The sequence below is a fragment of the Nematolebias whitei genome, chromosome 9 (assembly GCF_014905685.2).
Source record: "Nematolebias whitei isolate Nwh7 chromosome 9, NemWhi1, whole genome shotgun sequence".
In the NCBI taxonomy this organism is placed as follows: Eukaryota; Metazoa; Chordata; class Actinopteri; order Cyprinodontiformes; family Rivulidae; genus Nematolebias; species Nematolebias whitei.
This window is the reverse complement of record NC_056506.1, coordinates 34,648,094-34,661,798: the sequence shown is the minus strand read 5'-3', so window position 1 is coordinate 34,661,798 and position 13,705 is coordinate 34,648,094. Positions and strand designations below refer to the sequence as shown.

The following is a 13,705-nucleotide window of genomic DNA, read 5'->3' as shown; positions in this document are numbered from 1 at the left end:
GCTAATATGCGAGTTTATTTGAGCTGTTTGATTTATACATTTTGTTTCTTTGTGTTTGTGCAGTGCTATGTGGGACACCACCTGCAATAGAAAATGCCCATTTAATAGGTCGGCGGAGATCACATTATGACATCCACTCAGTTGTGCGTTACCAGTGCTCTGAGGGCTTCTACCAGCGCCACATCCCCACGACACGCTGCCGGGCCGACGGGAGCTGGGAGCGGCCCAGGATTATCTGCACAAAGTGTGAGTATTAAACTGAGAGGCTTCATAAACACTGTGTAGCTGTGCTTTTACACTTGAGTCATACTAAAGGTTTTTCAAGTTTCCGTGTATTATGACCTTTTTTAACTAACTTTTCTAGGTTATTATGACCCAGTTTCTGGAGTTTTTTTTTTTTTTACTATTTTTAGGCACAAAAATGAACAAAACCCATTAAAATAGGATTCATTTAGTTTAAAAAATTGTATTATTTAAATGAAAACTCAACCAATAAACAATGTGAATGTGTGAAAAGTTGACTTAATAGCTTGTAAACCACTTGTACAAGAAATATCTTTAAGAAGGGATATTTAAGGTTTCTGACTAAGCTGTAGCTTTTAGTTTGTTTAACCTCTGAGCATTATATGACGTGAACTCAGGAAGAACTTGCTTGTTCACCAATTTCTGTGAAAAATTAGCAACAATTTTAAATGATTTTAATGAACAAATTTTGTTACTGTTAAAATGTAAAAATTGTCTCATAACTATTTCCAAATTGATGTGCAACAAAAACGGCTTCTGTAAAATCTTTTGTTTTTTCACTTTCTGTCATAGTGTTTAGACAAATTTATTGCTTATTGCTTTCAAAACTTCAGTAATTCTTGAGGTGTACACACAGCTGATGAGTACTAGTCCCCTCCTAATTCCTATAGTAGGAAAGATGGATTTTGTTCTTCACGCACCTGCTTCCACACATTTCTGTTTAATTTTTGTTAGATCAATGTTAAATAAAGGTTTGGCAAGCCTTGAAGGGAGCCACATCACCCACAGCCTTTCATGCCAGAGCTCTGGAATAAGTTCATCCTATGCTGAAACAAAAGTTTTAGCTGTTATTATCAGAAAAATATGTTATGCACAACCTCATGTGACACACACCCAGAGTATGTGCTGCGAACAACAATCTGCTACTACCACATCAAACTTTAGCTCAACATCTGGACTCAGTTATAATTTTTGTGTGGGCTTAATTAATTGGCATCTCCTAGCAAATATAACATATTTCTCAATGAGCAATAAATATGTAAGATTTGGTAAGAACCAGATGTTTGTTTTTTTTTTGTATTTGTAGTTAAAACCACGTGAACAAATGTTTCCTTCTTGTAGCTCGGCGTTCGCACCGGTACAGACGCCATCACCACAATCAGCACCACGAACATCGCCGGAACAGGAAACATGGAGGCGAGGGCCGCAGAGTCAGGGAGGACGTGCACAGCTACTACTGAGCCAAATAACGCAGTGCCTGCTAGGTGCTAACCATGGCCTGTAAAGACAGACAGTAGGTCCCTCCTGTCCCCTGGCTGCTCCCCTCGCTCCTGGCTTTGATTACTTTTAAGAAACAAGCTTGTCTACTAACTAACACTCCGCTACCTTCCATCATCTCATCCCTGAGCTTCATTGTTTTGATGCTTCCTTTAACCGACGTCCAACCAGAAGAATTAACTCGTTTTCTCTCCAGTAGAGTCGTCTCTCCTTCTGTCTAACAAACTCTAACCCTACTGATCTGACTGACAGCAGTGTGCACGTGTGCGTGTGCGAGCGTATGCATGTCAAATGGAATATTAGAGAGGCGTCTTTTATGTAAAAGTTTGCTCATTCTTCACAAAAACGCGGACAGCAGAGATGAAAGATCTGACCTAACCCCGAGCTGATTGTTTGTGTGCTGTAGCTGTTCCTTTTCCTGTAAAGCTCTGAAGTAGCTGATCGTTTGACTAACATGCTTTTTCTAATATTTGCTGTTTCTGTACTATTTATTATGAATAATTTGCTAGTGAATACTCGTTTTTTTTACTTATACAGTACTCCAGAAAGAGCTGATGAAACATCATTTTCTATGCCAGTATTTGAGTTCAATCAGTAACAAACCATTTGATTGCTTCTAATCTCCATTTTGTAAATATGTCGCTTGCGATTGGCTGATCAATAGCTGGACTTTGTCCAATCAAATAGACTTCTGTAACAAATATATCCCATTGAGATAGAATGAAGAACTGGGATTGTAAAATATTCCCTTATAAATGCTTGATTGTATCTGATTTGCGTTTGTATCTTTGAACCTTTGCACGTATTTACACAAACTGGTAGAATGTCACTATTTTATGTCCCTTTGATATTTGATCAGTCATCCACTTTTTTATTTTTTTGGTGTTCTTATGACTTATTTTGTCCGGTTGTTGTATTTCATTCTTAATAAAGTGAATAAAATGAACAACATCACTTCATGTTGTGGTTTCTTGTTTCAGTTTAAACCTGGTTCCTTGTTAAACAGCAGCATGAAAGTAGTGTGAAAGAGTCTGATACATCTGGGTTGAATGTGCAATGATCTTCAGACTTTATAAATAAAGTTTCCATGACGGATGCAGGAACGTTTTAAAGAAATATCATGGTAAATGTGGAGGACCCAGACTAAAACATGCTGGCGACAGGCACAAAACAAAGACACCTTTTAATAATGTTAATTTTTAACATTAAAAACCTTTTTTTTTTTTTTTTTTTTTTTTTTAATAATGTTCCTGTTTTTAGTTTTCTAAATTGCCTTGTGATCTAGCTGTTTTTTGCTACTAGTCCTCTTGATTGTCCTTTTGGTTGCTGTTTTGTTTCGATTTGTTAAAAAAAAAAAGGAGAAACTTAAATTTGTATGCCTATTTTATGACCGTCTATTGTTATTGTTATCCATTGTTGTCATCACTCTTTGTTAAGAAATCAGATCTCTCTTGTAAATGAGTCATTGAGGCTCAATGGGATTAACCGGTCTAAATAAAGGTTTGCTAAATAATGAACTAAAAAACAGCTCTGCAAAAGCAAGTAACCATTAAAGGGAAACAAAGAACATAAGACAAGACAACAAAACTACACTTGATGGAGAAAGACAGATGCATTAAGAAATACAAGATAAAGATCAAATTGGCCAAAAAATTAAAAAAGGTGAGGGAGGTGATGAATAGCAAAGGTCTGGTTGAATCAGAAAACTAGAAACAAAAGCAACTACACAGAAATCACAGGATTCTACAAGAAAATCCCAAAGAAAATAACATCGGGGGAGAGGAATTACACACAATACATGGCATAAACAATAAACTTACATTTATAAGCGGTTTACGAAAACTTATAGTCCGTTATCAGGATAAGGAAAGGGATGCACGTTTCCTAATGGAAAAAGTTATAAAACCTTTGCTATTCCTCAGTGTATGTGAGGAAAAAAAACATTTTAATGAGTATCTAAAAAAGTTAAATCTGGTCCTCTGGACATTTAAAAAACAAACAAAACAAAGCAAATCAACAAAAAAATGTAGAAACATTTCGTCTCTCATCCGAGAGACTTCCTCAGTCTGAGGAGCTGTATTCAGCTCAGTCTCTTAAATAGCACCGTCTCAGCGTGGATCAACCAGTTTTGCTGCTGACAACCAAAACCAGCTGATCACATGCTCAAGAAGGACCATCAGCCTAACAATGGATCATTAGCACACTGATGGCTGTTTACTGTTCACAGAGGGCTGTGATACTAGCAATCACAGCATTGTAAGAGGGGGACAGTTGAACCCGGAGGCCTCCACCCCTGTTTAATGATGGACGGTTTCTTTTCACAAAGATGGCCTCCTTTACTCCTCTCTCAAACCATCGTTCCTCTCTGTCCAGGATGTGAACATCTTCATCCCTGAAAGAGTGACCGCTGGCCTGGAGATGAGTGTAGACCGCAGAATCCTGGCCTGATGATGTTGATCTTCTGTGCTGGGCCATCCTTTTGGCCAGTGGCTGTTTTGTTTCCCCGATGTAAGACTGATCACAGCCCTCCTGACACTGAACAGCATACACAACATTACTCTGTTTGTGCCGGGGGACTGGATCTTTGGGATGAACCAGTCTTTGCCGTAATGTATTTTGGGGTTTAAAAGCCACTGGGACGTTATGTTTGGAAAATAAACGTCTCAGTTTCTCTGATACCCCCTCAACATACGGAATGACCCCTGGTCTGGGTCTGGGTTCCTCCTTTTCACCTGATGGCTGACTGGAGTCCTGTTTGGGTTTCTTCTCTGCTTTCAGGAAGGCCCAGTTAGGATATCCACAATAATCCATAATTCTACCTGGATTATTGAGCATGCATCAGGATATTTTAATGAGTAATTTTGCTTTATTTTTCTTCCACTTTTAGAAACAGATGAACTTTGTGCTATTAAACCGTTCAATAACTTACATTTCTGTAAAACACATCGGACAGTTTTCCATATTGAATTCCTAGTTTACCTTTTGTATACGGCATATTACCAGTGTGCTACAGCTAAAGTAAATGAAGTCTTATGATAAAAAAGGATAAATTGTGTCATCTGGACCAGTTCCTTTAAGTGAGAATCATTTCGCACCCCATCCAGAAGACTTCTTCAGTCTACGGTCTGCCAACCAGATCTGTCTTGTGGGTAGCCGTCACCGTTTTTTTTTTTTTTTTTTGTTATTTTCACTTTCTTTTTTTTTAAATAAAGCCTTATGATTTTTATTATAAGAGCACAACTTATAAGTACGTATATATTTATTTAGATCAAACAGAGAGGGTCAAAGTTGCAACATTGCTTTAAAGACAAATGACAAAATCTGATGTGAGCTGCTGTTGTGATAAAAATTCAGAGGGAAGTGACAAAAGGCCCCAAAGGGCAGGTGAAGGTCACACTATGAATGGACATCCTCTTGTTTCCTGGGTACGATGAAGCGATAGCAGTGCTCAGCGGAGGAGAGGGAGACGGACGAGTCCCTGCTGGAAACCTGGCAGCAGCATTCATTGTTCTTTCTCCATCCTTGGCTCACCTCCCATCTCGCTGAGTCACTCCCCCTCTGTCATCCCGTCCTCTGGATCCACCGAAGACCCAAGTCTGTGGGAAGCAGCAACATAAAGGTGATGTGTTGTCTGTGTGAGCATGTGTGTGTCGTCAGGACATAAAAATCCCAACAATGATCGGACTGGATTCCACTGTAAATCATGATCTAATCATTTAGGAGTTTGCAGCATCTTTGAACTTGAACAAGCTGTGCATCTCTTGCAGGTCAACCATCTTTGTAGAAATGTACTAAACTGTGACAACCACTTTTCAGGTGTTGGTTTAATGACGAAATATACAAATGACCTTTACATTCTTAACATTCACAGTTGTATCTGTTTCTGTCAGTTTCAAAGCTCTTTGCAATATGAGACAGACTTTAAACTGAAATTTCCATCTGAGAAAGAAGCTTTAAACATATTGTCTTTGTCGGGGAGATGTCATAACATCATGTTTAACCACACTCACAGATTAAAGCTGACTTCCAGGAACCGTGATGAGGACAAATTTAGGTTGTTTCAGATTTATGGATAGCTGTATAAATGTGAACCTGACATCACAGAGAGGAACTTAAATCAAACAGAAGACAGCGCAGACTGAATGGAGGTATAAAGGCCTCAGGCTCATCCCAAAAGGCCATCTTTCTCTACAACTGCAGGCGTCTCTGCTCTCACTCTACTTGGAACTGAGAGGTTATAAAATAAGGATAAGTTATTAAATGCATACAGACATACATAAAACTATTTGCTGCAAAGAGCAGGTGGTGCTGACAGCAGACTTCCATCATCTCAATTTTCTAACTGCAGTTAATGAATGTGCAGCTTTAACACAAACATCAGCATCAATCTGACCTTCCTAAAATCATCTTAATTAAATTAGCTGAATCAGCTGAAGACAACACAGTCAACTAATGCATATCAATTATCACAATAAAGAAAATAATATTTTAAATTAAAACTTTTTTCCATCCAGTAATTCTTGACATGCCTCTTTTTGTTTTTTATCAGTGCAGTGAACATGACTTTTATTTGTTCTTTTACTCACAAAGCAGGTTTGTTGTCATGGAAACATGTTCGTTTCAACAGAAAATGACTTATTTTTAGTTGCAACATCTCTATCAACATCAGTCTCTTGCTAAAAAATGAAGCGTGTCATAAAATAGGATGAAAAATACATTATTACCAGTATATCTGTTTTTTTGTTTTTTTTTCCATTTAAAAAGAAAATGATGTCAGACTTTATGAGGTTCATGAACGATGTTGCATTGCTTCTCAGAAAATCTATGATTTTAGTACTAAATCATTGCAATGGTTAACTTCTAAACAAACAAACAAGTATTTAAAAATAAATTATCTTTGCTTACAGCAGCTATGGACGTTTGTTGTAGCCTAAACCTTAAATCCAAGACATGAAATCAACATTCTGGCAGGTAAGTCAAGCTGCATGAGGCACAGATTCATTTTCTGTGTGTCATGTGATTAAGTGTATGACGTGTGTGTGTTTGTGTGTGTGACAGCTCACCTAAATCCAGGGTTCACCTCTTATCAGTTCAGCACTGTTCCTGCTGTTCAATAAGGTCACAGCTGGGGGCAATATTGACAACCCAGACAGAACCTCTGAAGCTTTTAGTCTCTCAACAAATTAATTAGAGGGTCACGCTAAGATCAGGTCACTAAACGCCACTCACACTGCTGGATAAAGATATTTGTTTCCCATGGAAAAAATACACACAAGTGAGAGTTCACTTTTTAATCGTACAAGATATAAACAAAGAGTAAAATCAGTCCCGAGTCATGTTACATCTGCGTGGTCTCTGCTTCACTGATGGGACGTTTTCTCTCTTTAGTGTTGATGTGAAATAAATACACACATTTGGACAAAATGATTGACTACACTCCTTTGTGCGTCATAGAAAATTGACAATAAAAAAGCCTTCAGTTTTTTATATTTTATTGAAGCTGTTTTCTTTTTATTCTCAACACTTCCCGTCCTCACGGTTCCTTAAAGCTACTTCTTCTCTCTAACTCTGACAGTTTCATACGACTAAAAATAAATAGTGGAGTTTTGATGTGAATTCCTGCGTTCGTGAATTCGTGATGTGTTGGCTGTTTTTAGATATATAAATCTGAAACGATTGTATATCTGGATGAGTCACCTGAACGCTGTCCGATCTGGTCACAGTCCTCTCCTCCATCCTTATCAGGGTCCAACAGTCCCTGCAGGGAGTGCCGTGTTAGCTTTAAAAACGTTGACCCGGAGAACAAAGTTTTTAAATTTCCTCTGGGTTTAAAGGTTGTGGGGTGAAAAATAGCGTGTTTAATTCTGTAAACAGTTCAGCTGAGTTTTTCCCAGCCTTCAGAGGCTGCTGCCTGATGTGTGGTCTAGTTTTTCTTCTTCTCGTTGTTGGTCTGCCCCTCAGGAACAGGCTTCATAAAGAAAGCGGGATTGGTGTGGCAGCGTAGGGCCAGCAGGGCCGGAGCGATGGCAGGCAGCGCATTGAGGGCGATGACGGCCCATTTTTTGTCTACGGGGACTCTGTATGTGAAGGGAGTGCGGGAGTGCAGAGACGCTCCGATATGACACCACTGGGTCTGGAGAAAGCAGGAGAGGACACAGAGGTCACCGTGAGGCAGGGAATTGAACTCTTTATTTAAAGATTAACATCAGTAACACCATGAACACAGTTACCTGAGCCATGGCTCCGGCAAAGAAGATGGTCCAGTCCAACATCCAGCTGCATCCAGGGGTCTTTAGACCATAGAGGAGGATGGTGACCAGGGGTACAGCGTAAAACAAGTGCACCAGCATCTGCACCAAACACGATTAGTCAGAGTTTTGAACAAGATCAGAGGACGCATATAACCTTTAATTATCTCTGAACTGACCATAACTTTGGGAAAGCCGACCGGGTCTTTGAGGTACGGCTCGTACTGATAGATGTAGGTAAAACAGACATCCAGAGGACAGTCTAGAACAACCTGGCGCACAAGAGAATGTTTATTTGTTATGTGTAATGAGTCAAAAAGACAAAAAATACATATATTGAAAAGGCCAATGTTGCATTTTACTCACCAAACCTCTGAAAACAAAGAAAACCAGAACTCCCAGTAAGAAGACAGACAGGAGCAGGTCAGCAGGTCGAGACAAAATACTTTTCTTCTGCTCCACGGCTATCTGCTCATAGGAGACAAAATGTCAGGTGATGAAACCCCTGCATGCTGAATAACTCATGACTGAACACGATTTATTCTTCACTCAGTAAACAGCAATGTTTTATCACAATTTATGTTTAAATTTTTTTATATAAACTATAACTTGAGTGCTCTTTCAAGTTCAAGTTCATTTATTGTCATTCACATCACATGTGATACATGAGGTGGAATGAAATTGTGTACTCAAGGTCCAAGTTAAACCAAAAAATAGTAAAAATATAAAGTATAAAAGTTATATTTTATAAGGTTTTATGATATACAAATGAATGCTAAACAATATGCTAAAAGATCTAAGATGATGTACACTAAACACTAATAATGTAAAATAATATGGTATGTTAAACAGCAGCCCTCTTATGGTTTAATGTACTATACAACCAGTGCATCATTGGAAATGCAATTCTGTTTCAAAAACTATCAAAGTTAACATATTAGCAGTAACGCTAAAACAAAAATGGATGAATCAAGTGTTTTTATAATATAAATCGTTTCCTAACTTTATTTTAAGGTATGTTAAATAAAGCTTTATGAAAATGTAAAGTTAGACTTCTTAACAATGAGTTGTGATTGTTGCAAATTCTTAATCTTCTACTTGGATAATAATCAAATAAACTGGAAGTCTGTGTTTGTTCAAACTCCAATAAAATTACTTGAGCAAGAAAAACAAATAGACAAACAAATGTCATGTAACTTTGTGACATCACATGAAAAAAATCCTGATAAATCCTCCCACCACACTCAGATTTACACCACTAGATTATCTTAATTTTAACTAATTTTCTTATTTTTTCATTTAGTTTTTATAAAATAACTGAATTTGTTAACAATATATATTTTTTAAGATTTTTTTTTTTTGCAAAAATTATACTGAACTGATTGTTAATCTGATTCAAGTTCATTTAAAATTAAATGAACATCTTAAGTTTTATAACCAATTTAAAATAAACTAAACATTGTCCATATCAAAAGAAGCAGCATGGTGGCGCAGATGGTAAAGCTGTCGCCTCTCAGTGAGAAGTCGCCTGATCAAATCCCTTTCTGGGTGGAGTTTGCATGTTCTTTCCATACAAGCATGGGTTTGCTCCGGATACTCCAGTTTCCAAAAACATGCATGTTAGACTGATCGGTAAATCTAAATTGTCTCTACTGAGAGAGTGAAAGGTTGTTTGACTCATTTTTGTTCTTTACACACAATTAATTCACATTTTTCTTTAAATAATAATCCTAGTACGTTTTTTTCCCTCTTCGGTTTATTTGCTCCAACAGTTTCAATTAAAGTATTACATTCGTCAGATCTTAATAAATCAAATTTACCTTGTCTGCTGTTATTACTGGCATCTCCCTCCGCCTGCTGAAGAGCTGGGAAGCTGCCCAAAAAGGCACCAAAAAGAAAGGAACGTTCCTCCAAAAGGCTGGTCGAATGTTAGACCCGTACTTCCCTGACAAAAACAAAGGACACTGTAAATAAAAGGTTCAAAAGCACAATGATGTTGTGACCAAATGATGCATTAAACATTGTACATCTCACCAATGATCACTCCTGGAACATGGACGATCTGATTGGCGATGGAGGACCCCGACCACAGCAGGCCCAGCCTTCGATAAGACTTCCTGCACAGATAAAGAATGCTCAAATTTCAGCAGAGCCAGCATTAAACACACACACACACATGCCAGATTTTGATTCATTACCCTGCAAACATGCGGTGAATCATTGTGAGGAAGAGGATGAGGTGCACAGCCTCCCAGTAAGACATCATCACAGCGTAGGCTGTACTGAGGTGAGACTCGCCCTGAACAGACAAGAGATCGTACCTTAAAATCAAATGTTTAAGACAAATATTCTCCTCAAATAAAAAAGTGCAAACACAGATTCTCAGCTGGTCCTCTTACAGTCTTCAGATAAAAGTCCATAAATCCAGAGATGAACCCATCCTGCTCTAAAGCGTTGGTCAGACCCAGCATGCAGCAGAAGGACAACTCTGCAAATACTAAACACACACACATTAACACACAGACACATTGAAACAACAGCACCACTGTCTCACACATTCTTTTCATAGTAAACTGTGTATTTGTACCGTAGAATAAAGAGTCCACTTTTGTCTTGTGCTGCAGAGTGAGGATGAGGAGGAGAAGAACGGATCCCATGACAACCATTCCCATCCCCAGGATAGGAAGAGGTCTGAGGTGACAGTCAGAGCATCAGCTGATCATTTTGTCTGAGCACCTAAACCTGACTCGAGCTCAAACTGTCATTTTGATGTTTAATTTGTTGTTTAAGTCAGTGGCGGCTGGCCAATAGAGGATGCTGCCCCACCACTCACCACATTACCTTGAATAAGACATATAAAAATTAAATAATAAAATTAAACTATTTAGAAATATATGTAAGTATTTTTTTGTTGTTGTGTAAGATAAATATTTTATAGTTAATGATGAGTTAAGTTGTTTCGTTCATCAACGCTGTCTGACTGGTGATGTATTTCCACAATGGGGTGCAAAAATCTTTGCCCATAGACTCTATAGCTCCTCTTCATTGCAAGAGATAGGCCATTCTGGGGCGCACCTCTCCTGCGCCCAGACCTGAATACAGCTTGATTTGCATATCATCCCCCTCCCGTGGTGAACCGAACATCACAATTAATCAGCAGTCCAGAGACAGCACACTCTGCCTTTTTCCAGGACCATATTTAGGACAATAAAATTTCATCTCTACTTGATGAAGGCTACAGGGTAGGAATCCATAAGCACATTGAGGAGGTTGACAAAAACAGGCACATTCTATCAAAAATAATAGGCTGCGTCAAGTTCTGTGGTGCATTTGAACTTGCCCTGCGTGGCCATGATGAAAGTGAAAGCTCAGAAAATCGGGGTGTTTTTAGAGGATTGGTGGATTTTGCAGTGCTACATGAGCACCTGCAGACTGCCACTGTGTTTAAGGGAACATCTAAGACTGTGCAGAATGAACTCCTTGATGTCACTTTTGAGGGAGTGCATCATTGAAGAAATCAGTTAGCGACATTGATATCCATTTACTTTCATCGTAAACCCTTATTTTGATCATTTTCCTAAAGAAAACTGTGACTTTTAATGTAATTATCTGTATTCCGAAGAGTTGAGAACACTGCAGTCCCTTCAAGAAATTTACCTTGTCTTATTTGTAGACGAAATTCAATAACTTAATCTGTGAAATATTTTTAATTGAACTCATTTACTGTACAGCGCCTGCCTTTTGACTTTATCCCTGAATCCTTAGACAGACAACAATAGTGTATTTAAAATCTCAACATAAAGGTTTGTAGTAAATTTACTCCATTTTTCTCAAGGTTCAAAGTATTTATAATTTGCCTGTGACTTTGAGGCCTGTGAGAGTCTTGAGTCATCTTAAAAGAATCCCAGCAGGGATCATAAACCAAACAAAAAGTCTTCAATAAGATGCAACAGAAATTATGTTAAACTTACTCCTGAAAGGCCGGGATCTTGTTTACAGTGAATAAAACTCCAGGAGCCAACAGAGAGATGAGGAACACGCTGATCTCCACTGGCAGCCTCATTCTTCCTCGTTTGTTGTCCAAACTCTTAATGTCTCTTAAAACCGCTCTAATGAAAATGTTCCCAGCTAAAGACGTTTAACCGGCAGCGACAGGAGGCATGTCAACGGACAGAGCCCTCGCCACAGCAGCTGAGAGAAGAAGAGGGTTTAAAGGAGTGTCACTGGTTGGCTTTTGATCTGTGGTGAAGCAACACTGGTGCTCCAACACATCTGGAAGTTTCAAAGTCCAGCTGAGGGCCCATCCCCTTCCTCCCTGTCAGGTCTGAGGCCTGTGGTGCATTGCTGCCTTCTGCAGGCTGAGAGAGCTGGAAATAATGCTGCACCAACAAACTGCACACGATCACTGAGGGAAAATTGCTCATTATTCTGACTGAGTCCTAAACTTTGCACATCATCTCCACATTTCAGCTCCCGTTTCATATCGACGGGATTTCTCTACTCAACTGCATCCAGTCCTCCTCTGATAAGCAAGAAAAATAATGAAGTACTTCATTTTCAAAATCACAATATACATCAAGTATGAAGTGAACAAAATGAAACAATGGTAAAAAGCCACATTTTATTTCCAGTCTTTTTGATCATCGTTTGTATTTTGACACACAAGTCCACAAATTTAGGAGTTTCTATGTGTGTGTGTGTGTGTGTGTGTGGGGGGGGGGGGGGTTACTGAAACAGAGAGTAACACAAACATCTGATCTTGCATATGAAACTTGTCATTTTACCACTGCTTTCAGTCAAAAATGTTTTTTAAAAAAAAGCCAACAAAGGTTCATGCAGATTGCCACCTGATGGGAAAGGAGCCATCAGCATCTTACCAACTCAGTCCTCCTAACCCAGGAGCATTTTTAGGTTCATCACCGAGCTAACAAAGACTGTACAATAATTACACTTTAAGTGAGATTAGACTCTCCAGCGTTTAATGGTATTGAAGAAGGCAGACAGAGATTAACAAAAACATAAATAATCCACACAGAAGGTCAGTTTGACAAGAACGCTGATCACAGTTATGCACAGAATAATTCAGCATAAAAGTATTTACCATACCACTTGATTTATAGCGCTTTTAAAACAGCAACAAGGCCAACCAAAGTGCTGTACAACTAAAACAAAACAAGCAAAGGACACAGGATAAAATGCATAGATCACACAAGTAAATATAAGAACTAACATTATAGAATACAGACACGTTAAAATCAACTCACACAGTGTCAAAAGCCTGGGAATAAAAAGCTATTTTCTTTAAACGAGACTTAAAAACAGTGAGAGAGGGAGCCTGCCTGACATGTTGTGGTAAATCATTCAATGTGCTGGACCTGCAACAGAGAAGGCCCTGTCACCTCTGAGCTTAAAACGAGTACCTGGAACCAATGAAAGCATCAGGTCTGCTGACCTCAGAGTGTGCTGTGGGACATATGGCTGCAGCAGATCAGAGAGATAAGAGGGGCAGAGCTGTTCAGAAATTTAAAAACATACAGAAGGATTTTAAAATGAATTTGAAAGTGAAACAGGAACAAGTGCAGGGAGGCCAGAACTGACTGGAGAAATGTGCTTGCTTTTGCCTGTACCAGTTAAAAATCTGGCGGCAGCATTTTGAACCAGTTGTCAATGTACAATTTTTTTTGTATTCAAAACAACTTTACACCTATAAAGAAGTGCAACAAATAAAATTTATTTTAATTTAATGAAGTCATTAAAATGTATTTCTAAATAACAGTGACAAAAACAAGTAAAAAAGTAGACTAAATTTGAAACACATTGGACAAAAATTACTATTTTTTAGGGATGCAGGATATTATCAGCATGGTATTGGTATCAGCCGATATTAGCGATAAAGTTAAATATCGGACATTGGCCATTTCATCAAAATAACTCAC

At 38.5% G+C, this 13,705-nt stretch overlaps 2 protein-coding genes across 2 annotated transcripts in view; one reads left to right on the top strand and one right to left on the bottom strand.

Moving 5' to 3' along the window:
- Window positions 1-2,119, top strand: part of LOC119414237 (neurocan core protein) — a 36,609-nt gene extending 34,490 nt beyond the window's left edge. The window contains exons 18-19 of the mRNA XM_037681336.1: window positions 64-246; window positions 1,366-2,119. Of these exons, the coding sequence (XP_037537264.1) occupies window positions 64-246; window positions 1,366-1,484 (302 nt within the window). The 3' untranslated portion in view covers window positions 1,485-2,119. The remainder of the gene's footprint in view (window positions 1-63; window positions 247-1,365) is intronic.
- Window positions 2,120-6,797: 4,678 nt separating this feature from the next.
- Window positions 6,798-12,006, bottom strand: LOC119414599 (transmembrane 6 superfamily member 2). Its single transcript, XM_037681699.1, has 10 exons — window positions 11,741-12,006; window positions 10,357-10,460; window positions 10,169-10,266; window positions 9,968-10,068; window positions 9,804-9,886; window positions 9,590-9,714; window positions 8,136-8,237; window positions 7,949-8,041; window positions 7,752-7,871; window positions 6,798-7,654 (listed from the first exon to the last, which is right to left on the bottom strand). Exons 1-10 carry the CDS (start codon window positions 11,830-11,832, stop codon window positions 7,445-7,447), a joined length of 1,128 nt encoding a protein of 375 aa, XP_037537627.1. The 5' UTR covers window positions 11,833-12,006; the 3' UTR covers window positions 6,798-7,444.
- Between the last annotated feature and the right edge of the window lie 1,699 nt (window positions 12,007-13,705).